The sequence below is a fragment of the Macrotis lagotis genome, chromosome 5 (genome assembly GCF_037893015.1).
Source record: "Macrotis lagotis isolate mMagLag1 chromosome 5, bilby.v1.9.chrom.fasta, whole genome shotgun sequence".
NCBI lineage: Eukaryota > Metazoa > Chordata > Mammalia > Peramelemorphia > Peramelidae > Macrotis > Macrotis lagotis.
In genome coordinates, this window is record NC_133662.1 from 134,421,789 (window position 1) to 134,448,982 (window position 27,194).

The following is a 27,194-nucleotide window of genomic DNA, read 5'->3' on the forward strand; positions in this document are numbered from 1 at the left end:
AAGCAAGGAAAGGAATCCCTCCTTCCTTCCCACTATGAGGGGTCTACAGTTAAAAAATATGCATTTTTATTGATCAATAAGTGCTGTGCTTTCCCTTAGCAAGGAGATATGGGAAACTGAAGTGGGTGGGAGGGCAGAGGGAATGTTAAGGGAGACCTACCAAAGGTAGAAGTTAGAATTCAGTTGTATCATTGATAAAGCATTCCTCTACATGTATGTGACAAAATACATCTATAGGTGTTTAGTCAATCTATGGTCATGGATGGCAATTGACCTCCCAGGAAATGATGATACTACTAGAAAGCAAAGTCGATTCTCCTACTGTCATATTTAGGATAGGGATAGAGATTGGGTTTGTGATACCATTTGCAAAGAAAGAGGTCCGTAAACTACAATAGGAGAATAAAATCTAGTTCACTAGCTGTAGTTTACCAATACTGACATAAGGAACTACTAAATAAAGAAACTCCTTCTAGTAAGACAGGTCAGCACCTCTTCAAGTCATAATCTTAAAAAATTAAATGACTTGACTAGGCTCACAAAGCCACTATGAGTCAGAGGCTCCTGCCTCTGTGGACAGAAGACCAGTAAAGAGAGACTGGAGGCATGGAGAAAAATTTTTGTTGTTCAGTCATTTCAGTCTTGTCTACTTGTCACTTCTTGATTCCATTTGAGATTTTCTTGGTGGATGAGTAAATGTAGGTAAACAGTGTTAAATGACTTACTAAGGGATCACGGCTAGTGAGTGTCTAAGGCTAGATTTAATCTGCAAAGATGAGATTTCCTGACTCCAAACCCAGCTCTTTATCTACTGTCTCACCTAGTTGCTCTGCTTAAAGAGCAATTAGAAGATTGTTAAATTAATCTATCTAAGAGGTAATGAGGACCTGAACTAATGTATTAGCTGTATGAGAAAAGAAAAGAGAAGGGGTCAAATGTTTGAGGAAACAGTATGATTTGACAATGATTTTATATGTGAGGGAAAAGAAAAGACTAATTTTGGATATTGCCAAGATTAAAAGCCTATAAGACTAAACAAATGTAAAGAGTTACCATTTGAGTGAAGAAGCAGTTCCTATAAACTGGCTAAACTGTAAAGAACAAAAACAGAGAGCCCAGTGACTCATCCATTAGAGAGACATTACATCTATGAGGATTCCATAAGAATAGAACGTTTATGTGAGGTCTAGATGTTCCAAGAACATGAGTTGCCCGTATATATTTGTCTCACTACCAACATCCTTAATTTTGTGGCCACTCTTCTTATAGATATCAAATATATTTATGGAAAAACATAGAGAAAATGTCTTATAGGTGTTGTTTTTACTATTATATTTTAGTAAACGTCTTTGCTACTATTAAAGATAAGGTCACTAATTAGTGTTCATAAGCTTTTGTTTTAAGGGGGAAAAAACCCCGTAGAATACACTTAGAACCATAAAGTCATTCTCTGGGGAAGAGGGTCTCTCTCTCTCTCTCTCTCTCTCTCTCTCTCTCACACACACACACACACACACACACACGCACACGCACACACAGACACCCAGAGACATTTCAATATTTTAAAGTTCTTTTATTTAGCCTATATAGACTTTCTTTCTCTATGTACATAGATTATAATAGTTTTATTTAGGAGATGGTCTTCAGAAATGGCTATGACTGAGCAAGTCATTATCCTTTAACCAAACTGAAGAAGAGTCTCTCAGAGTCTGAGGAGACTTGTTCTTGAATAGAAGACATACAATTGGTCATTTTCGACTGATACTTGCCAGAATATGAGGTCTCTTTGACAAACCATGGTGACCTTTCCATCATTCTGAAGCATTGTAGAAGGAATTTAGTATATAACATGATGTATTCGTGTGTATATGCAGTTGTTATTTTATTGTTTTTTCAGTCCTTTTCAATCATATTTAACTCTTCAAGACTCCATTTTAGGATTTTCTTGACAAAGATACTAGAGTGGTTTGTTATTTCTCCATTGCAGATTGATTTGAATGACCTCATATGTCTTTGGATTTTGGTTTGGCAGTGGAGTTAAGTGACCTGCTCAAGGTCACCCAGCTCATAAGTACCAAGTACAAGAGGTCAAATTTGAACTCATTTCCTCCTGACTCCAGGGCTGTTGCTCTATCTACTGCCCCACCTATTTGGCCCACTCATATGTCTTTAAACCATAAGATCACTCAAAATCTTGTAAAAATCCTTTAATCACACCAATACAATTAATAGTGCCCTTTGCTGGAGCAATAGGGTATTGTGTAAAGAGTACCGCATTGAAGATAGATAGGTGGTATGGGGACCAGAGCTCTGGACTTATAGTGAGGAAAACCTGGATTCAAATTTTGCCTCAAACATTAGCTTAGTGATGTAGGGAAAAAAATTGCTTAACCTCTGTCTGCTTCAGTTTCTTTATCTGTAAAATAAAGATAATCATAGTATCTTTGTCCCAATGTAATGATGTTGGTGATGATGATGAAGTCAATGACATTTATATAGAACTTACTGTGCTAAGCACTTTGCAATTATTATCTTATGTCAAAAACAAAATAAATAATATTTGTAGCATTTTGCAAACTTAAAATTCTAGGTAATGCTGTTATTATTAAGATTATCAAGTTCCTTGATTCAAATTCTGCCTATCACTAATGATCTTGGGCAAGTCACTTAACTTCTCTTGCCCTCATGTTCTTCATATATAAATTGAGGGGATTGGATTAGGGGACTTCTAGGGCATATTGTAGCTCTAACCCTTTGATCCTATTATATCTTTCTACTTTCATAATTAGCAAGCAGCTAGGTGTCAAAATGGACAGAGTTCTGAGCCTGTAGTCAGAAAGACTCCTCTTACTAAGTTCGAATCTGGCTTTGGATACTCACTATATGCACAAGTAACTTAACCCTGCTTGCCTCAGTTTTCTCATCTGTAAAATGAGCTAGAGAAGGAAATGGTAAACTGTTCTAGTATCTTTGCCAAGAAAACCCCAAATGGGATCAGAAAGAATCATGCATGACTGAACAATTTTCATATGCTACCTTAACATGAAATTAGCCTTGGTTCTCCAAGGCTATGCTAGGGCAGCTAAACTCTAACAGGTTCTATCAAGCTTGTACAGATCTGATGACAAACTCTAAAGTCTATGATATGAGGACCAGCCTAGGTAAATTTAAGCAACACCATAAAAAGATAAATTTATTTCAGTCATAGTGAAATTAAACCATCCAATAAGAATAAAGGCTTAGAGTTTGGAAGAGTGGAGAATGTTATAGTTCAGCCCTTTCATTTTTCAAAAGAGAAAACTAAGGCCAAAAGAAATTGAATGACATGCCTAAAATTACACAGATAAAAAGTGTCAAAAAAATCAAGATCTGACCTCTGGATTTCTGATTCCAATTGGGTCTAGTATTCTTTCTTCTAGATTTCATTTAAAGAAAGCTATGTTAGATGAAGGCAGGGGAGGCAGGGAATAAATTGAGGCTAGATGGTATGGCATACTTGGAATAATACTAAGGTGTAGCTTTAATAAAAATATTTTCCCCACAGCTAAGACATTTCTAGCTTCGTTAGACTCTTCAGAGTTTATATTTTCCTGACATATGCTTTAAGAAGTCAGAATCATATCAATGTGTAATGAGAGAATCAAAATACTAATTCATTGTCTAGAGAAATTAAATTATGTGGCCAAGATCACGCAGCTAATAAATGAGGAACTTAGACTAATATGTGAGTTTCCTTGATTATCTAGTCCAATACTCTTTCTTCCATGTTTCTTCTTCTTGGACATTCTTGAAAAGTTATATCTAAATCAAATATGAGAAAATGTTTAATGCACTAAAGTATCTGTAAAGTCTCTTTTATGAAATTTACTGAGAGTTGTTTTGTAAAGAGAACTTTTTACAAGTTCCCTTTATAAACTTTCCAATGCCAGGATAACAGATTTAAATCTGAAAGGACTTTAGAGGCCATCTTCCCATGAAGTATAGTACCTAAGAATAAGGTATTGGATTTCCTTAAAGTGAGGCATACTGAGCTGTGCCTATTATAATTTATTGTGTCTTATCACTTGTTAATGAGGAAACAAATCTTTCTTGATGAAGACAGATAATGTATATAATCTATTTTACCAAAGCAATATACTTTTTGAAAAAAATTATGATAATTCCTCCTAAACATTATTTGTATTTACTGAAACCAATGACACTTTGACATGGAAACCCATGCATCAAATACACAAATACAAATTTTATATATATATATATATATATATTATATATTATATATTATATATATATATGTCCTGCTGCATCTGTTTCATTGGACCCTACACTAGTATTCTAATTAACTGATTCACCCAGTTGCCTTCAAATCTACTAACTCTTACTATGCCCCTGCAGGCATTAGGAATCAAGAAAAAGAGCTCAGTTTTTTTCAGGCAATGCATGTTTAGCTTTGTGGTAAAATAACTGATGTCAGCCTGAACCTTGCCAACAATCTCGAATCACAACTAGTTACATCCCCTTCCAAACTATTGGGCTCAAACTCTTTGAGAGCAAACCCTCCCAAACCCGCCCTCCTCTCCACATATTTGCAGTATGGATTCAGCAATATGACAGTCATTTTCTTTTTTTACAATGTCATTGTTGCAAAGGACAAAAATAGCTTGTTACCGCCTGGGCTGGGGGGGGGGGGGAGAGGAAAGGAGGGAAGAAGAATGAGATAACGGACTATGTGGATGATGGTCCCTACCTCTCCATCTATCTACCATCTGCTGCTTCTCTTCTACAAAATGACTCCAGGGGACATTAGTGATTTCTAATGAAAAATGAACACAAATTGCACTTTTGAAGGCAGGGCTCTTGAATTAAACACACTTGGTCTTGGATTCTAGAGTTAGTTGCAGCCTCTAATGCTTATATAAGCATTGTATTCTATAGAAATAATTTTCATCATGCTTTACAAACTACACCAAGTAATGTTTCCAATATGCTCCATAGACAGATGAGGAAGTATAAGTCTCAGCCAAGCAAATAACAAAGCTAGTAGTAGTAAGGCACTATTGATAATGAAAAAACTATTCTAAAGTATGTCATCAAGAAAGAATATACCCACAGTTTATTTAATACTTTCCTCTAAATAGTATTTATCTCCTACCCCCAGATCTAGAATCCCTGTAGCTACAGCTCTTCCCTATCCCCCCATCCCATTCCCATCTCCATTCTCCTTTATTTATTTATTTACTTTCCATTCTGGCTCACATTGAAACCTACATGTGTCTGCACAACAAATATGGAGAAGTAACTGTCTTTGTACTTGTTTGGATCCCTGAAGTTGTTCATTGAATTGCTTTTTTTTATGTCCCTCTCGCAATCTCAATCCATCTGACTCAAGTATCCTGGATTAGAAAGGCTCTCCCTAGAGTTCTTTTCAAAGTGAACCTCCCACAGTCCTTTAAATCCCTAAGTTTTATGGTACAAATTTTCAAGATCAGAGCTGTTAAATAAGAGGGGAAGATTGAGAAAATCAGACCCAGAAAGATAGACTGGCTCCTTGATAAGATATCCCAACTGAAATTATCTGGAGTTTGTTATTCCTGTTCCAAAACTCATATAAAGAAAGTCCAATTTTCAAAGATTTTTTTTCAGTGATGCTTTGTTATCATTTCTTTGTGAGGAAAAAGAAAATATTCCCAATGTGAGAAGATATGTTTTGCCAAACAATGGAAATTCTTAGAAATCCCCCCAAAATATTATGACACCTTTGTAAAGGTTCCTCAAATAGCTAACTAAAATCAAATGTGATGCCTACTTCAGCTGATAAGACTGTACCAAGCATATGCAATCATAAATAATATTCTATTAAGTAAACAGCAGCAAACTATTCCTCTCCCATTTTATCTTTTTGTCAGCTTGACAAGAATTCATATTCCATGTGTGCTCCCTGTTACACCCTAGCCATTTTGGAGTGTCTTCACTTTGGACTTTGGGGACATTACTAAAACATAGCTAGTTCATTAAATGGACTCCTGAGGCTCCTGGTAATTTCTAGTATTGCAAGCTTGCAAAATGGAGTGAATGGGGAGGTGTCTTTCCTCCTCCTCTGCTTTGTCATTAGCCTTTTTGAAGCAAACCTAATAAAATTTAAGACTAGAAAAGGTTATATGCAGAGAGAGGAGAGAAGAAGCGTGAACCTCAGATTATTTTCCTGAGAAATTCTGGCTCTGGTATTTCTTCTAAACCTATATAGTTTTTAGAAACCCCCCCCAAAAAAAACATGGTCCCAATGAAATCAATTGGAATCTGCTAGAATGGGAAAGAAAATGTCCCAAAGATATTCCCCTACTTTAATTACAAAGCACAGATAAAATTATAGGGTTCTGGAAATTATTTTTAAAAAGCTTTAGGATTCTTGACCTACACCTCCAGATTTCATCAATTAACATGAAAAGTTAACAGATCTGGGCTTCTGAGAAAAGAGGTGGGAAGATCACCCAGGACAAACTACATAGGCACATCTTAGAATATCAGATGTGCAACTTCTCCATTCCCCTCACTCCAGACAAGAGTGGGGAAACCTTATTCTCAGTCGCTGCAGGACTCCTCAATCCCCCTGTCCTTCCCCACCCCCATCTTCTCCTTTAGACTCCCCTGGGTGACAGAGGAAAGCATTTGAGGTCTCCACAAACTAAGAGCAGCTTTCCAAATTTTTATCCCCACTCAGGCACAGGCAAAAATCCTCCCTAAAGAATCACTGAATAGTATTTGAGGGCAGGGGAGACAAGCAGGCAAACCAGCAAGCAGACTGGTGAGACAGAGAGATTGAACCAGAAACAAAGAGACGGAGATAAAGATAGTGGAACAGGGTCAGCGACCGAGATGGGGAAGGTTGTGCAGTGCACTCGCTCGGGGTGCGAGTGAGAGGGCAGCAGAAATCTGGCAGAATGGAAAAGGGCTAAGTTTGAGTTGTCTTTGGTGGGGGGAGGGCACGTGGCATGATAGTAATTCCATAAGGAATGTCCTAAGAACACACACACACACACACACACACACACACACACACACACACACATCTGTGTCCTTTGCTACCCCCCCCCCACTTCTTAATAATTCTCGGTAGAGCAGGCAAGTCATCTCAGGAGGACCAGCCTTACGTCTTTTTGCAGGCTTCCGTGGGAGCGGAGAGGAGAGAAGAGGAGAGGACAAGAGACGAAAGAAGAGGGGAGGGGAGGAGAAGGAATGGGAGGAGAGGAGGGGGAAGGAGCGGGAAGAAAAGGAAAAAAGAGAAGAGGGAAGGAAAGAAGAGGAGAGGAGAGGAGAAGCAGGAAGAAAGGAGACCGCTGGCCTCAGGGTAGACTTCCCGGAGAGAAGCTCTCACTGCTCCGCGGCTGCCCGGGCCATTAGGCGGGGACGGAGTGGGATGGGCGTGGGGTAAGTGTGGAAGGGAGCCCAACTCCAGGCTGATGCGATGAGAGGATGAGATGAGCTGCGTTATCTCGGAGCCTCTGTCAGCTTCGGCCAGTAAGGCAGGCGGTGCCGGCCCCCAGATTCTCCCACCTCTCACCCCACTAGGTGGGGTGGGACCTCGCTTCGCCTCCTCTTCCCACCCTCTCCTTTGAATCTGAACTGTTATTGAATTTGCAGCGCGCCTCCATCCATGCAGGGATGCTCCTCCGGCGCCCGGAGCCCCAGAGCCCCAAAGGCGCCTCTTCCCTTCCTTCTGCCAAGTAACATCGCCTGTACTTTTCCAGATCCCTCTTTCCCTCTTGAAATTGAAAGTTCTTGAGGTCGCTCAGGGTTGTTGCTCCAGCAGTTTCCTTCCCCGCCCCCCGAACTCCCCCCTCCCCCTCCTCTCCCCCCTCCCCTATGGGGTACTCCCGGGAGCCCTGCAGAAGACTGGTGCGGCTCCTGCATGCGAACAGCAGTAGGAGCTCCAGATCCGCACGCCAAGAGCGCCCTATGGCAACTAGGGCTGTGACCGAGGTGCTGAAGGCAAGCGCTCCCTGCAGCAGCGGCAGCGGCAGCGGCAGCAGCAGCAGCAGCAGCGGCCGCCGCGGCGGGCGGAGCAGCCTCAGCACCCGGGGCTCCAGAGCCTGAAGCGCCGCCGCCGCCGCGTCCTGCCCCCCGGCCCTCAGCCCTCGGGATCGCCGCCTGCTCGCACCATGCTACCTGCAGTCGCCTCGGCGTGGCCGCTCGCCTCTTCTGGACCCCTCTCCCGCCTCGATGACAGCTCTCCTCTAAGATCCGCCGGACTTCATTGCTCGGACAATTTGAAAGTGCAATAATTGATTTCTCTCCTTCCCACCCACTTCGCTTCATTTTCTTCATCTCCCTTCTCCTCCTCCTCCTCCTCCTCCTCCTCCTCCTCCTCGCTCCTGTCGGATCTGAGCCGGGAAGTTGCTCAGCTTACTTTGGATTCTATGCGTGTTTATCGGTATCTCTCTCTATTTAATACCCACCCACAAAATTAACAACCAAAAGGACAAGGGGGGAAAGGAAGAGACACTATTACCGGGTTACTATGCACTTGCGACTGATTTCTTGGTTTTTTATCATTTTGAACTTTATGGAATACATCGGCAGCCAAAACGCCTCCAGGGGAAGGCGACAGCGAAGAAGTAAGTGTGGCTTTATTGTGTGTTCGATGTTTGTGCGGAGCGCGGCTGTTCACCTGTCGGGTGCTCTGAAGTGTCTCTTTCCAGCTACCCTTCCCACTGCCCCCACCCCCCGCCACAGTCCTCACCCCCGCCCACTCCACCCGTGCTTGAAGATGTAACAGCGTTTTATTGAGAGTATCACTGTGACCCGCTTTCCCCCCTCTTCTCCCCTTGCTCTCCCTTCGATGGAGTTAGCGCAGACCCCAGAGATAACGGAGCTGGGGAAGACACAGGTTCTTACTGTGTTTCCCCCGCCCTCACCTTAGCATTCACTTCACCTACTCATAAAACTCGCCATTCTTTAAAGCTGGGGGTCCTGTACATTTTATTGTAGACTGAGGGTCTTGGGCCATTTTTATTGGATTCTTCAACAGCAGGCGACTTAGTCGCTCTTACCGCTCTCCTGGACAGGTGAGTAAATATCCTAAGAACTCCTGCAAACTCCTGTCTCCAGTATTCCAATTGCCCTTGAACTTCATCCTGTCCTGAACGTTTACAGTTGTTACCATGCACTACTGCCTTGGGAGGATGCTAGAACGCAGCAAGGCCAGTAATAAAAGGCCGGGAGCAGTGAAGTTCTTTGCCTTCGATGAAGCGTGAGGATGGAAGTCTTCCCCGCTACCCTCTGAAGTATAACTAAGAGTGAGAAAAATTCAGACAGAAAGGTCATTGAAAGTATTGGGAACGTAGTTTACACTAAATCCAAGTGTCTTTCTTGGTGAAAATCCAGTTGAATTTGGAATAAACACATCCACACCTTCTTACTCAGAGCTATTCCTTTAAACCATTCCTCACTATCTGTCCAAAAGCGATTAGTCTCCTTAGTTGTCTCCAGCCCAGCCAGCAAAAGGATAACTGAAAGACGATTTTTAATCCAGAAATAACTCCAACACCTTGTTCTGATTCTACTCCTTTTGTCTTTAAAGACTTCAGAGTCACTTAGCTGGGCAGTCCCACCTCTGGATTGTTTAAACCCCCATCTCCGCGGGAGGTCCAGTTTTGAGCTCCAAGCTCTCTATGACCAGGTCCATCCCACGAGTCAATCTGTCCTGGATCTGAAAGCTGACGCCTTCCCAAAGTCAGAAAGAAAATGAGAGAGAATGGCCTTGTCTTCCCTTGATTCCTCCTTCCTTCTTCCCCATCCCCCCCAAAAAAAAACCCCAAGTTAATAGAATATCTGCAAATGGTCCATCGTCTCAGACCCTCGGGACTTCTTTTTTCCAGACTAGGAGTTGGGAGGGAGGAAGGGAGGAGAAAGAAGAGAAAAGAGAGAAGAAAGAATTCTACTAAGTATCTTGCACCGTAGCTTAGAGAGAGATGGAGACTCTTGTCCCAGAACCCAAAATCTAGCCTTTTACCCCCAACTTCCCCAATGCTCATTGAATCCATTTTCCCGGGAGGATAGAGCCAATAAGAAGTAGTTACCAACTTCTCCTCCTCCTTCTCATCCCCCTCCTCCTTCTCCTCTCCCTGAGTTCCTGTCTCCCTTCAGGAACAGTTCCCTTCCAGTCCTCTTCTTCAGAGAAGCTCTAGGAGAAGGTTGGGGAATGTCAACGTAGGAGAGAAAATACTAACTTGTTTTTTAGTTCAGATTTGGAAATCGCTTGGTGGACCGATGTTTGTCTCTGCACCTTCCCCAGTGCCTAACGGTCCCCCTGAAAGCTCCCTTTGTATCGTTTGCCTCGGCACACAAGGTTTGATTCACCTCGAAATTGCCTTTTAAGAAACAGAACTCTGCAAGAACGCCAGAGGCTCGGGCCCTGCCTTCTAGGCTCTCGGCTCACTTAGCAGGGGGCAGGAGGGACTAAGTTAAACATGTCAGGGCATCCGATTTATTATCCTTGGCCACTGAATGGTTTGTATTCTTCATAGCTTCCCACCCACTCCTTTTAACCCCTGGCCCGGCGGCAGACGAACAGGAGAGGCGGCGGCTCAGGGCTCCAGCAGTGCCCTCTCACCGCTGTCAATCACCACCCTCCCTTCCCCCAAAGAAAGCAAGCAAAGTCGAGTTCAGTCTGAGCTTGATAAGGAAAGGAAAGCGGGGACCGGGCTACTTGTACTTCCAACGAACACCCACCACCTCCCAACCAAGTCATCCCCTCTCACTGAAAGCAGGCACACGTTCATTTTGAGTAGGAATCTAGAGTCCTGTGCTTGCATCATGAAACTATCGGTTCCAATCTCGAAAGTGGGTTCTTGGAGGAGACCAACCAGTACTAGTCTTAAAACTCGCGGAGGTTTCCTAAGTTAGCCTTAGATAGAAAACTGGAGAGGGGGGGGGCGGAGTACATAGGACAATCCGACCTCCATACCGGCTTCAGAAGCTTGGATGAAGGAGACTGCTCTATCACTCCTCCGTGTATTACAAACCACGATTGCTTCTCTACAAAGTAGTTTCACCTGTCTAGCATCTTCAGTTTAAGGCAGAGTTTAGTGTCTGTTGAGCAGCCTTTCAAGAGTAGAGAAGACAGATTTTTGATGAGTAATATGTTTTTTGGGAAGTGAGAAGTGCGTGTGAGGAAGGCAGAGGGGAAAAGTCGTTTAGGAAACTTCCATGCTCTGCTGTTTCCCATTCTCTCCGCACCTTATTCTGCCTTTGCGGTGATTGTTTGCTGGTCTCCAATACTGTGGAAGGTGCGACCCCTTGTGTTCTATACGGAGACAGACAAGATGCTTTATGCAGGTGCAGTACAGAACTCTGGGGGATGAGCAAAAAAAAGGGTGAGAGAAAGAAGGGGAGGATCATTTGGGGAAAGAAAGAAACTCAAGACCAACCCCTATGTAGAAATTTAAGTCCAGACTTCTTAACGGCAGGCGGATTATTTGGAAACAAATTGGTGTCTGTCTTTCCCCTAGTTAGGGTCTTGGAAAAGATTTGCCCATTTTTAAACAATGGGCCCTAAGGAAGTAGACAAAGAAAAGACACAGGTTGAGCAGACAGTCCTGCTGAAATTGAGTCAAGGTGTAGCATTCAAACCTACCTTCTTCTGCTTAGAGATAATCAGTTACTCTTTCGATAAGACTGTTAGCATTCAGTCTAAGCCACTATCAGATAAGTAGAGTTGTGAATAGAAAAATGAAGGAGTAAGGATAATTGCTCTTTTTATCTCGTTTATCTTTTTAATCTGTCTTCTAATTGTCTAGTAAGTATTTTCCCAGCTTATATATACTCATTAAATGAGTTCTTCAAAATATTAAATATTTCCAAGTAGCTTTAACAGAGAGTATTAATTTCAGATCAGGTCAATGTTAGCTCTGTTGGAAAACACCTTATTCCCAACCCCCACTTAATAATAAAGAATAAGCTAGATTCCTTCTCTTAAAACACTAACATTTAAATTAGATACAAGCAGGTTTGTAAAAGACCTGTGAGTTACAGGTGAACAAGTATATGATTCCTTCCTTTCATCTATTTGGATTGCCAAGCAGAAAAGCATGACACCACTGTATTTAACTCAAAAATTAATAACAATATCTCCTGAGAAGTCTCAATAAAGCAATTATCATAGATTTATGAAATGATTTTAGGTATGTGATGCATTATTACATCTTTTAGAACAATCCCACTATTTCAGTTTGGACAAATCCCCTTCTTTCAGTCTTTCCAATGGTGTCATGTAAACTACAGTTAACTCTGTTGCACTCAACATGTAAGTTGTGAAGAGACTTAAAAAAGAAATTGAATGGTCTTATTATTAAGAAAGAAATTGGATGATCTTGTCTAGAAAGAGAGAGATAAAAGTTACAAACTCTCATTTATCCTGAATGATCAAGGAATAAGATCATTCTGCAATACTAACTAGTCAATTAAACAGACTAATAGATCAATTACCAACTTTCAAAGAACTGTTTCAAAACATTAAAAACAGCATAAAAACATCAATAAAAAAGTGATAAGCATAATGGTCTTGTCTTCGTGATTCAGATAGCATTTTAGGATTTAGCTATGTTTCAAAATAGTAAAGAAAAAAGTCTAATCCCTTAAGAATCAGTTATCTAAATTTCAGATAAACAGAAATTTCTCATAGACCATAGAATACCCAATATAGACATAAAATAAGAGCATAATCATTTTAATGTTCCAGTCTTATCCAAAACAATTCTTATAATGAAAAGCATATTTTTAAAACTCTGGACAGAAATACAATTCATAATTTTGGTTGATCATTAAATAAATCCACGCAGGTTTATAAGAAGATACTCTGTTATTGTTTTAGGTAATGAACATTTCTATATACCTAACATACTTCTTGGTGACTGAGTTGCTAAAAGGCTATTCTAACAATCCTTATGAATCATAAATTAATTCACCATGAATTTTCTGTTTGTGTTGATTTTTTCTAAAATTAGAGTTTGAATATGATAATGCCTTTATGTTATTTAATATTTCTACCTTAAGTCATTTATTGAGGAGGAAAATGGATTTACTGACAGAAACAAATACAAAATGTTCTGGGAAAAGTACAAAATTATTATGCGATTATATATACATATAATCGCATAATAATTTTATAAACCAAATTCACAAAACTAAACTTATTTGTAGTGGTATACATAAAAACAATAGATAAAAAATTTGATTGTTTGAACGCTATCTTAATCATCATTCTAATATTAGAATCATTCCTGATTTATCCGTTTATTCCATCTTTTTTATCTTTTGTTTATTACTTCAATATAAACATCCTACTTAAAATATCAGAAATGGTGATGATGTTGTCATTTTAATGCTAAGTTACTGTAAGTAAACCAATGGGGAATATAGAAAAGAATGTGAAACAGATTTACTATTAACATTTCAACATTTCTTTAAGGATGAAATATGAACAGTATTTCCATTAGCATGTGGTAAAGCTTTGTTACAACATTCTTCCATCAAAAATTTTCCCGGTACATAATATTCTACAAATTTGGCCACAGAAAACATGGCAAAGAAATTTCACTATATAATAAAATTAAATTTTAAGATTATTACAGGGAAATTCTAGCTACATTGCTCCCATAAAATGAATTTATTGGGCAGCTGATCACTTTAGACAATTAGAGCCCAGAGAGAGAGAGAGAGAGAGAGAGAGAGAGAGAGAGAGAGAGAGAGATCCAACTTGTTTCAACATTCCTAAAATCTAGTCTGGGTTATTTAGCCAAATCTTACTAAAAGTACCAGTCATTTCTGACCTTATGCAGAGGTGACAGGACTCTTTGAAAAACCAAAAGACTCCACCATCTCCAAACTTTTAATTAATTACGATGCAAGGATAATCTTTCAAAATCAAGCTATTCCGCATATAATGTATTACTGAATAGACTTTCCATTTTTGCAATTTTCTTCCATTTAAATATTGTATATAGGACAATGAACTGACTTATCCCTCCCCCACTACACCACTCATTCTGTTTCCCCACCTCCCTTCCCACCCGCCTCCTCACACACACACACACCAAAAAAATCCATCAAATATCCTTTCCCAAATAGTGAATTCTTGAAATACCATCAGAGTGGGTATTGAGTTTCATGAAATGCAAGAGTCAACCTTAGTTACCATTAGGAAAACATCATTCAATTTTGAGAGCATGGTAAGGATCATACAGGACAGTGTGTTGAAATTCCATATTCCACTTGGTTAGGATGGTTTCCTTGATTAACACTGCATTCTACACTGACATTCTTTGTCTAACACCACTTCAGTTTTCTAAAAATTCCCAAGGTTCAACTTCTAGGGGAACATTGTAAATTGCATTAAAAATTGCTTTTACTAGTTATACTGGTGATCTTCTTTCTCAATGGCCAGTTTGCAACATTTCAAATATCATCTATTCCATGGTATATGTTTTGAAATGTCTTATTTTATAGCCTTGCAAATAGGTCTTGAGGAAATGGAGAATGTATAAAATATACATCTAAAAAATAAAGGTGCTGCCTCTTTCCCTGTTTAATGTATTCAGCCTATGGTATCTTTCCATTCAGGAATATTTCAAGCATTCTTACTCTCTGACCATCATCCAGTCATACTGAGAAGAATGGAATGTTCCATTCTGAGATATTGTGGGGGTGTTCAGAATGTTTAACCTCTGATTGCCATTGAGTGCTAGGAAATCCTGTTTTCTGCTTCAAAGCTTTCATCTATATGAGACTTTCAAGCAAAATACCTGAATTCTTTTCACATAAGGAGAGCTTGAATAATTTCAAAAATTCTTTTTTTAAGTATGGTTGCAGGTGCCTCTTATCTGATAAGAGCATTTCTGTCTTATTTGTAATCTTGGCATTGAACCTAGTCACCATCTGCTATTACTACAAGGAATCCTGCTGAAAATTATTCCAGAAAATTTCAATGGTTCTGAACAGCACACATGCCCAATTAAAATAAGGCTTTGAAACTCATACATAGGTTTAATATGAGAGGCAATCAGCTCTTATAAAATGTTATCTTGTTCATGTGCATTTCCATCCAGCCTGTAGATCGAGCATCTGTCTCTGCTTTACTGTAGACGTTAAGCCATAGAGAACTTAATTTAGACTAGGAAGCTTTGTGTGGTGGATCTGTGAGTCAGGAGACCAGAGTTCTGGTCTCAATTCTGCCTCTAGCTATAAAAACTTGAACAAATTAAATTATTCCTAGAGGAAAGTTTCATTATCAATAAAATGAGTTAGTCTATATTATCTCTATGGTTGGTTCAAACTCCAACAGCTAATGATTCCAATTTCTTAGTAAGTCATAAACAATAAAAAGGAGAATAAGATGATCCTAAATCCAATTTCCTTATCCCACATATCTAGGCTCATTTCACATTTTATTACAATGTAATAAAATTGCTGAAGATCATTTTGCAACAATGCATTATTATGAAAGGTGTAAACATACAAAGCACATTCATTATTCACTTGCTGACCCCACAGTGAGTTAGTGCGACTATCTAGTTACTAAAGCAGCAATCCAAGCAAGACAGTGGTGGCATTTTGTCTCAAGCCCAATACAGGGTTTAGTTTTTTGAAAGCAGAATTAAAATTGCTCCAGAGTTAGTGAATCAAGTGTTCATTTATTCATTCTCTTAGGAAAGAGTTTGAGAAACCCAACATTGACCCCTGTGGGATAGGGGCTAACAACCACCTCCTTCTCCTATAACTCAGACAAACAACAGGAGCCATTGTAAGGCAACCTGCCCGCAGGAGAAGCACAATCTGGAGAACTCTTCCCCAAGTCCTTAGAGCCCCTAATGGTGTGAAAGGTCTGTTGGAAGCAGACTGAGAAAAAGCAATGGGGATTTCTTCCTCCCCCCATACCTCTACTACCACAGACTCTGCATTGTAATGACCAGCCTTAGGCTGACCAGCCTTAGGAGTTATGCAGAATAGGTTGCCCATCTCAAATTATCAATCTCATCTCTTGCCATTCCACCAAATGTTTTTCTTGAATCTCCCCTTTTAAAATGCAAATATACCTAAGAAAGGCCAAATCTTAAATCTTAATTAGCTAATATATTAATGAGTATTTGCTTTGATATTTTGAAAGATCTTTGATTTTCAAGATCACAATCCCTTTTATCTTTTTACCATTTTTTCACTATTCACCATTATTTTTTACATTTTTCTATATGTCATTTGTAGGGAGGGCCATTCTAAATAATCATGCTAAGAGTTGTTGTTCCTGGTTTTTGTGGACACATAGATGCTTTGGGAGCTGTGGTTCATATAATTAATTATACTCTAAAACTGCACAAGTCAACTAATTATAATAATCCTAGTCAATCCAGACAATCCCAAGGTCAATTTTTATAGTGTTTAAGAATTAAAAGAGAATTTAGGGTTTATCTAGTCCACTCTCTTCCCAAGGCAGATGAAGAAACTGAGGCACAGTGGTAATGTTATTTACTAGATCTCATAGGAAGCTAATAGGCAGAAACAGAGTCCAGGTTTCTGGAATCCCAAAATAATATAATTTCTGAATGACATGGGACAGTTGATTTGAGTCAGAGCATCTGAAAGAACTCCTCAGATTATTTCTGTCATTATGCTTTGCTGTAAACCACTCTACCCATAGCCCTTCGGGAAACACCTGATGTTTGACACCTGGTATTAGTGAAGTGTGATGTTCTCATACTTCAACCTGCTGCCTCCTGTCTGGGTAAGGAAGAGGATATGGTTATCTTCAGTGAATAAACAAAAATAAGGGGTGGGGAGAAAGAAGAGGGGGGAAAATCCAGTTGAATTTAATAAGCTAGGTGTTGCAACAGATAGAGTGCCAGACCTGGAATCAGGAAGATTTATCATCCCAAATTCAAATCTGACCTCAGATACTAGCTATTTGACACTGGGTAAATTATTTAACTCTGCTTACCTCATCTGAAAAATGAACTGCTGAAGGAAATAGCAAACCATTCCAGTAGCTTTACCAAGAAAACCCTAAATGGAATCACAAAGATTCAGATATGACTGAAAAAGAACTCCTGAATCATCCATAGGCTATACAAATGATAATGATGATGACAATGATAGATTGGTGTTATACAGAACTTTAAAGTATGTAAAGCACTCTATAAAAATTATTGCATCTGTCTTCATAATAATTCTGTGAGGTGGATACTTTTAGGTGTTATTATCCTCACTTTTGTGAAAAAGAAAAAGTGAGCATTTAGAGGTTAAATGATTATTACTGATTATTATCAGTAAGAATCTGTAGTGTAGCAAGTTTCTAATCCAGGCAGAAAAACATGTTTTCTGACCCTTAGACTGTGTTTTTAAGCAAAGAGCTAGACTTTCTAAAATTGTCAAAGAGAACCACTATTCATATTTGTTAAGCATAATTAATTGTAGCATACAGTATTGTATTTTGACTGTTGTTAACTATCCAGTATATTACTTTCAACTTTGGGATTTTTACTTATCTAATAGTTTGCCTACTATGCACAGTCATAGAAATGTTTGCTAAGGTTTTGAGTCACAGTACCATCTACAGGGTACTAAGAAGGCAAAAATTATCACTTGAAGTTTCCTGTCACTAGACTACCATTATGCTCGACAAATTCATTAAGAGAGTGTTTTATGGAAAAATTATTCTAATAACTTGATGTAGGGCTAAGGGAGAAATCTGTTCCCTCAAGGAACTTACAATCAAGTACTATACAGTATTTACTTTGTACAAAAGATCTATAAAACAAACTAATAAAACTAATAAAAAAAACTTGATTTGATTTTTAAAAAATCATTTCACTTGAATATAAGGAAAAATGGTCTTTTCCTGTTTTGAAGAGGAACATTAGTTTAGAGGTAGAAGAGAATTTTAGAGATCATAAAATCCAATCCTCTCATTTTTTGAATTAAAAAAAGGAACCTAGGGAAAGGAAATAAAATATCCAGTGTTAGAAAAGGCATGTAGCTGTGATTCAAATCGAGGTTTTTTTTAGATTCTAAATAAGGAGAGCTCTACTTTTAAAAGTAGAGCCACTGTAAATGAGTCTGTTTTTACAGCACCTGTACCTCACATTCTCTTTTCTGAATTTGTTTATCTTTCCCCTTCCAATCTTTCATATGCCTTGCCATTTTACTATTGCTATCTAAAGGAAACCATATTTTCAAAGCTTGTCTTTTTTGATACCTAACTTCTAAGAATTTGGATTTCCACTCTAGAACAAATTTAGAATCACCTTAAAACATCTTATTACAAGTGAATGTAAAATAAAGTTATGTACTAAATTCTCTCTCACACTCAGAAATGTCTGCAGAAAACTAGCTGGTAAGCATATTTATAATTATACCCCAATACAAAGCACATTCCTCAGAGTAAATGGTAGCACGGAGCCCCGTTTTATAACCACATGATATAAACCACTACCACACAACATAAAATAACAGAATTCGCAAGCTGCTTTTTTTAGAACATTATTTTCTTAACATATGCTCAATAGATTAGTAAAAAAATAGAACCGCGTTTCTTTGATTGCACAATTATTCAAAATGCCATTGAACAAGAATAATGATTTCTTTTAAGCATGTAGATTAAATATATAATAAAAATATTCCACATTAGTTTTCAAAATTTGCTTTTCTAATTCAATACAATTCAGCGAATATTCAAAAACTCATACTATATATATATATGTACATATATATTAATCATTATGTTACATATTGTCCTTATCTTTTAGGGCAATATTCTGAGCAATAATGATTATTTCTGCCATAAATTTACTTCATCAAAGCATAGACAGATAGTAGATGGATAGAAAGATGATAGATAAATAAAAATGGCTAGATAGATGACATATGGATAGATAGATGGTTGATAGGCAGATTGATAATATATGTCAGAGAGAGACAGGGAAAGACAGTGAGAGACAGAGAGAGAGAAAGAGAGAGAGAGAGAGAGAGAGAGAGAGAGAGAGAGAGAGAGAGAGAGAGAGAGAGAGATTTGTAATTTCATTAATATGTGTGGAATTTCCAGGTAAGGAAAAAAAAAAGCTTTAACCAATGTAGATTAATACATCTTCTGCAATTTATTGTCTTAGAAAAATCCCTAGTGCACTGAAAGGTTAAGTGACTTGTCCAGGATCATACCACTAGTATAGTTTAGAGGGAAAGGCTTGCCTCAGATCTTGGTTCTGAGATGTTCTTGGTTCTTATCCACCATGGCTCTTTCTGTCTTTGTCTCTGTCTTTCCCCATGTATTTGTATATGTATACATTACTGTGTATGTGTATATATTAAATATGTATACATATATGATTTAAGGATAGGCATTATTCTAGTTTTATTGAAGTTTACATTTGAGCATATTAAAACTAAATGTCTTCCTCAACTTCATATAAAAGGTTAATGGCAAATCTAGACAGAACCAAAACTTAGACATCTCTCTTGGCTCTCAAATTATTCGTTTGAACTACAATGCAAATGACTAATTGGATATGTTGAATATAATAAAATTGAAGTGATGTGGAGACATTAAACATAAAAGTGAAACTTATTAGTGAGAGAAATTCAAGGTCCTGGATTTTAGATTCTAATTAATAATTTGAATTTAGAATAAGAAACCCTCTTCTTTCCGTTGGACCAAGAATCCTGATCAAATGTAAGTTCCTTAAGAGAAGGAATTATTTAATTTTTTTATCTTGAATGAAGTTTTAGAATCACACTAGCTTCATTTACTCTAAAATGTGCCCTATAAAAGAATATCTCAATGAGGAACTGACACAGGGAAAAATCTATTTTTTTAAAATTAGAAACCAAAAATTCCCCTATAAAAACCTTTCCACCATAATAGACCATCAGTTTTTTGTCTTTATCTAGTAATAAATGAATCTTTATGCTGCCTAAAATCTAAAACTTAAGCTATTTTGGACTGAAGCACTGATAATGACAACTGTTATTTGAATCTCAATGTGCACAGAGCAAACAAAATTTAAATCAAAATCCATATATAAGATATCCTTAAGTTTTAAACTTTTTGTCTTTAATAGCTTAAAACCACACAAAGACTTTTGGAACACCTAATGTTTTTTATAACATTGTTTGGCTCTTGTCATATCCTCTTAAATCCTCCACAGATGATCCATCTAGCATCCTAGATGCCACCCTCTAGATATTCTTGAATTATATGGATATGTAAAAGAAGAAGTATTTGATATCATCTAGTCCAAAATCCCTTCCAGTTCTTAAGTCCTACAATGCTATTCACATAATATACATAGAGAGACTTGATGGCATCATGAATATAGTGCTAGCCCTGAAGTCATAAAGACCTAGTTGAATCCTATTCATTATTTATGAATATATAGCTTTATTGCTCTGAACCTCAGATTCCTCATTATAAAATGGAAATAATACCTGGAATCTCTATCTCACAAGTTTGATTCAATGGTCAAACGAGACATTATGTAAAGCACTTTGAAAACTTTAAAGAATTAACATTATAGGGCAGCTAGGTGGTACAGTGGATAGAGCACCAGCCCTGGAGTCAGGAGTACCTGGGTTCAAATCCGGCCTCAGACACTTAATAATTACCTATCTTTGTGGCCTTGGGCAAGCTACTTAACCCCATTTGCCTTGCAAAAACCTAAAAAAAAAGAATTAATATTATAACTAATCAAAAGATTACTTCTCAATATAATTTGTTGGTAATGTCATTCTTCATTACATAGAATATCATCTTTTCCACCTCCCACCTCCCATTTCTGCCTGTTCATCATAAAACTGTTTAGAGTAATCCTCTGAAAATGATATAGTCTCTCATGTATTACATGAGAGCCCCTAATAGGAGAGGAACATTCTATCCATTCTCATTTTAACTTACACTTTTTTTCTCCTCATTTCCTCCTCAATCAGCAATCCATACATAGAGATGATGATAGATAGATAGAGATAGAGATAGAGATAGAGATAGAGATAGAGATAGAGATAGAGATAGAGATAGAGATAGAGATAGAGATAGAGATAGAGATGATAGAGATAGAGATTTTTTTACATATTCATTACATTCAAAATATTGTACATGCTTCTTTTACTGTTTATCACTCCTTTTTTTCCTTTCTTCCCCTCTTTTTTTTAATAGATTCAACAGAATTTTAGAGTTTTTATGTACCTTAGCAATTTTGTTGTGCCACTTATACCCTTCTCTTAGAAGATTTATCTTAGTTCTCATTCACCTTTAGTGGTGGCATTCATGTATGATGAAGTTGTGGACTTTTACTTCAGAATTACTATAGAAATACATCATTTTAAATGAATATTTAAGATCATACTAACTTATTTCAAGGAGTGCCGTAAAAAGAGAATATCTCACTTGGAATTTATCATGTGTGTTGGGTGGGGTAGGGAGGGAAGCCTATAAGCCTGTGGGTTTTTTGGTTTGTTTCATTGGTGGATTTTTTTTAGTTAAATATCAAAATTCCTCTATAGAAATTTACCACCATGGTAGATTACTGGCTTTTGTCTTTATCCAGAGAAGTTATCTTTATGATGTCTGATCAGATCAGTAACTGGAACTCTTTCTGACTGAAACACTGATGATGGACCCATAAGATAATATTTCCAATTTAAGAGTAACTATTGTATGATGACAATTGTTGACAGTCATGCAGATTGTTTGAGGATCAGACAACCAGGTGTTATTGTCCTAAGAGACATGAGGTGGATAAAGAGCAGTTTAAAATATAAAGCTACAATATAGAAGACCATTATGTATTAAAAGAGCATTGCTTATCCACACGGCATTTCCTAGCACAAACACTCAAAGAGATAGAGAGATAGTCTCAGTCACAGAGTCCAAGGAGGGAGGAGGAAGGGTGAAAGAGCAAAGTACATATAGTAGGGAATGACAGTGGATTTAATGGATGTGTGTTTCATTAGAAAAAAATGAACCTGATCTAGAGGAGTGGAAGACATGGGTTAGGAAACACTTGAAATTTAATGAGACAAAAGGAAAGTGGAGGAAAGGGGGCAATTGTGGACAAGAAATATGAACGTATTTTAGCAATTACTATAAAGACTATAAACAATATCTATTGACTGTTAAATCTGTTTATTTAATGAAAACCACTGTTTCTCATTTTATCTTATCCAAAAGAATGGTGATATGCTACAAATATTCCCTAAAAAAGATTCCAGCGCTTTCCAAAGAAAAGGATATTTATTCCATTTTAACTGTTCTGCAATTTCTAGCTTCCTAACTACTGGGAATGAGGCAAATTAGTAGAAATCATAGTTTTAACTGTGAAGTTATTTCAGAAAATAGTCTGAGGATAGGTTGTTTCTCATGGGTTCATTTTTTTTCCTTCATTCTTTATTTACTCTTCCTTGGATGCTTATCTTCTCAACCCAGTCTTTTATTTTATTTTATTTAGTCCTTGAATGATTTTGAATGCCTTGTCACCAACAAGGAAAAGCTCCCTATAAAGGTCAAACTTAATGCTCAGCTAACTGAGAAGGCCCCACTTTAGGATTCGGGGGCCCCAGTGAATTACAATAAGACAAAATCCCAGGAGCCCAATTGCCAAAAAGTAATTAGGTTGGGGGGAAACACAGACTCAACTCCTGGGAAGAGAGACTGGTCACAGCAGGCTGAAGCCACTGCCCTGCTGTTGCCAGACTTAGTTGTTTCCCCTTCAGGATTGGATAAAATCATCCAAGCTGCAGAGTACAGGAAGTCTATCAGAAAACAATGGTTTTTCCACTAATTTTTTTCTTCAATGGCTTATTCACACAGGCCATGCAATGCATGCATATAGGCCACCAATATAGTTCCCTTCATTTCTATCTGTAAACTACCTTGTCTGAATCTATTAGTGGAAACACAAACACATACACATAGAGAGTGTCCATGATGTCATTGTTGCCCTTTCTTTTCCTCCCTTCTTAAACAAATGAAAAGCACTTGAAGAATTCAGATTTATTTCTCTGCAAAAGAGGTAATCAGGGGAAGGGAAGGAAAGACTTCATGTAAGCATCTCTAAATGAAACTAATTGTAACTATTTTTATCATTTGGGAATAAGAATTTAGTTTTACTATAAACTAGTAATTCTCAAAAGACAATCTGAACTAGGAATGTGGATCTCATGTTTGTTTTGAGAAACACTGTTCAGAAATAAAAAACATTATTAATCTGTCAAAATCCAAGTGAGGCATATTGTCAAAAATCAAATGGAATCTTAATTCAAAAGAAATAGGACCAAAAACTGATCAGAGTCTTCCTATGGCTTACATATTAATTCAAAGCAATGGTATACCTGACTCTCATAGGTTTGTATATACCTTTGTAACTGTTTGCCAGTAGTAAAAAGTAAGTTTTTTTGGTTAATACTATTGAAAATTCACAGGGGATATTCAGAAAAGACAGGGTGGGTGAGCATTCTGCTTTTTGTCTTTAAATGTCAGAGAACTGTACCAATTTACCAAGGAATTTCTATCCTGAGTGCTTCCAAGGTGAATTTAGCACATCTTTCTCTTCAGGTAAACCCATGGTTAGAACATTGGCTCTGTAAAACCATTCCATGGATAATTTTGTTTTCAAATACTCACACTGCAAACAAGTCAAATCTCTTGTTCTCTAGCCAGTCTTTTTTGGTTATTGGCAACCTCCAGATAGCATTCTGACAAACAAGCCCTGCTCCAGCACACACACATATTGGATACTTAATAATTCTAATTACCTGAAATAAAAATGTGGTAGATGCTGCATAATTGATTCCTTTGGGCAACAAAATTTATCCTTCTTCTACGATTAGTTTAGTACATTGTTGGTAATGGAATAACCTCAGGATATTGGGAGTTTAAAGTTTTGGAAATACATGATGGATTCCATAGCTTGCTTCTTCTACTGCTTTTGAGAAGTATATAGTTACTGTCACCAAAATGATGCAAAAGATTCAAGTATGGTAATCAACCATGAATTTTGTTGGACAGTTAACTTCATGAGATCCTTCAATGCACAGTTACCTGGCCATTCGATTCAATGAATGTGGTAATTGTACAAATTGTACAAAACCAAGTAAAAGGAAAGACACATCCCTGTCCTCAAATAACTTACATTCTAATAGAGGAAGATGATACAGAGAATGAAATCTCAAACTTAAACCCTTCATTTCAAATAGTAAAAGGAGATTGCTAATCAGATGAGCTGCTAACTATTTCCAGAGGAAGCCACCATCTTCAGCTCCCCACATATCCACCCCCATTGACATTCCAATGCTTCATAATAAACCTTTTGCCTCTACAGTTAATATATTCCTCATGCTGTAAATGGAGACTTTACAACCCCAGAAAGCTTAATATAATGGTTTATGACTTAACTACCTAATTCACATGATCTAGAAAAAGAGTACCTTAGGTTAATGGGAGAGAATATTCTGTAATTTTAAATTGTCAATATTTTTTTGGTATGATATTTTTATTCCCCTTATACCTTCTTTTCAACTTTCTGTTCACCCCACTCCACCCCCCAAATCCAGAGGCCACTAATAAGATGAGCTGAACAGCCTCCTTTTAGAGGTTCCCAAAGCAAAAACAAACATGCAGACAGCAGAGTTAATTTATAAAATACTGAAGCATTTATCTTGGCAGTGGCGCCTCAGGAGCTAAGATTTTGCCTTTCCCTCCCAGGCTGTCACATGCTTGTTGGGCTCTTAGAGACTCCCAGAAGGAACAAGTCCTTTCCTTATCCTTGCTAGCAAAGGGGCCAGCAGCCCGGATCAAGTTCTTAGCTTCCTCACACTTTTGGTGCAAGCTGCTTGTATTGTGTACCATGTTTTTACTGGGTCTCAGTAACCCAAACAATCCCAACTCTTTCAAAATATGAAGCAATGGAGAGTCATTTTTACAAGAGCAATAAAATTAAAGTGGCTCCTCAACTACTTTACACTGATAGCTCTAGAGCACTGAAGTATCTTTTTATTCATGCAAACCCCTCATCTTCAAGCCCACAGACTTGCTAAAAGTACATCCTCAAGACTCTCCCCCTTTCATTTATTTTCTTTCCTTCTCCATTCTTCTCATTTCCTTACTTCTTTCTCTCCTTTTCCTTCTCCTTGCACTCTTTTTCTATTCTCCCTCTCCTCCCTCTCCTTCTCCATCTCTCTTCACTTTCTCTCTCTTCCTTTTTTCTCTTCTCCCTCTTCTCCTTCTCCCCTTCTTCTCTTCTTTCCCTCTTTTCCCTCCTCTCCCCACTCTCCCTCTCCTCCTTCTTTCCCCCTTTTTTCTCTCCCTGTCCTCCTCCTCCAACCCAAGTCAACCCCCTTCCTCCTGGGAAGAGGCCAGTAATTTGCAGGATTCATTCTGACAACTGCTCTGATGTAAATATTTAGAAAAATCCTTTCCATTAGAGATTAAACAAAGTGTAAGTAACTGTTCCTAAATGATGGATCTTATTAATGTTTGCACCAGCAGGCCCTGTAACTATCTGACTCAGAGAATCCTGCCTTGGTTCCGGAGGAAGGAGTGAGAAAGGACAGCATCAAGTAGGGCATTTGGGGGCAATTGGTCTGAACTTCAGAATGGTAGCATAAGGAGTCACTCTAGGTATTGCACATTAGATACACAAGCTTCAAAATGGTGGGCAAATAAATCTATTTCCATTGGAAAGAATCAAAGGTTATCACTGGTATCTTGTTGATTTAGAAAGTGAATCATCCAATGATCTTTCTACTCCCATGCCACTTGAGAAAACAGTTCTCAATCCTTCCTCTGTGTTCTCACCAAATAAATCATAGCTCTAGAATCATGTTGAATGAAAGCTCTTGTTCCTATATTATTATCTATGAAATCATAAATGGAATAAAAGCTGAGCACTAATGCCTATATTAAATATCATATATTCAAAGAGTATTAGCGTCCTTAAACCCATCACCCTAACAAGAGTTAAGGGAGCTCAGGAGTAATAGACTAATCAGTTCTATCCAGTTTGCAGTGTTCTGAAGTTTATTGTATAGGGAATTGTTTGGCCACATAATTAAAGGCATCAATATAATCATTACCTGGAATTCAAATTGATTTTTTTAAAAGGGGAAGGAGAGGGCTCATGGTCATAGGAACAACTCAGAGACAGGCGTAATTCTAGAGAACACAAAAAAGTTCCCTTTACATTCCTAGAAGTGTAAACCCAACCACAGCCCAACCACAGATAAACATCTGATGAAAATCTAGTCATTCCAACTCATGTGTAAAATGAGGGTTGTACTAGATGATCCCTAAGCTCCCTTCTAGCTGTTAAATTCTGTGGCACCTACTATTATTTGAACAATTTTTAAGTATGCCCTATAAAATAATTACATGCAGCAGTTTTCCCCTATCCATATATCTTTTAGCTAAAAGTTGGGTGCATAAGGATACTAGGAGTAGAATAAAAAGTTTTGATCTAGTCTCTTATGAAAACTATTAAGCACTATATGTAGATTTGCATTTTTGCTTTCAAAACAGGATTCTTCTAGGACAGAGATTTCTGCAATGTTGTTCTGTAACAAATAGTGAAATCCTGAAAGTACTATTCATAAATATAGCAACAGTCATATTTTAATGCTACATAATTTTAATTTCATAAAAATTTACATAGACCTTAAATGGTCTCATATTGCTGTTCTTGTTCATGGTTATTCCAACAATGTGTCTTGTATGTGTGTGTGTGTGTGTGTGTGTGTGTGTGTGTGTGTGTGTGTATTTGAATTAGAAGGGGGGGAGAACATGAATTTGAATAGAATTGAAGCAAATCGAACCATATCTCTAACTTGCTTTGAATTAACCTTCCTTTTCCAAGGAAGTGAGAATTGGATTCCAAATATTCCCTTACTAGTGGAATGGCTTTGTCAATGTAATCTCCACAGTTCTCAGTTACCTTATCTGTAAAATGAGAATAATACTACTGATTTGCCTAATTGTGGAGGCAGGACCAAGTAATGTATTAAAGTTCCTTCCAAATTTGTGATGCCTATATTTGCTCCCTCAAACAAACCCTAGAGTCTTACTTTAAATAAAAACATTAAGAATGTTAAAGCAGATATTTCAGATCAAATTTTCATGATTCCAACAGAGCTCTATTAAAATTCCTTAGACCATTACCCTCTTTAAG

At 37.8% G+C, this 27,194-nt stretch overlaps 1 protein-coding gene across 1 annotated transcript in view; it reads left to right on the plus strand.

Annotated features, from left to right (window-relative positions):
• The first annotated feature begins 8,163 nt into the window (after positions 1 to 8,163).
• The window catches only part of RSPO3 (R-spondin 3), a 642,258-nt gene continuing 623,227 nt past the window's right edge, over positions 8,164 to 27,194 (plus strand). The window contains exon 1 of the mRNA XM_074187550.1: positions 8,164 to 8,612. Coding sequence (XP_074043651.1) covers positions 8,516 to 8,612 — 97 coding nt within the window. The 5' untranslated portion in view covers positions 8,164 to 8,515. The remainder of the gene's footprint in view (positions 8,613 to 27,194) is intronic.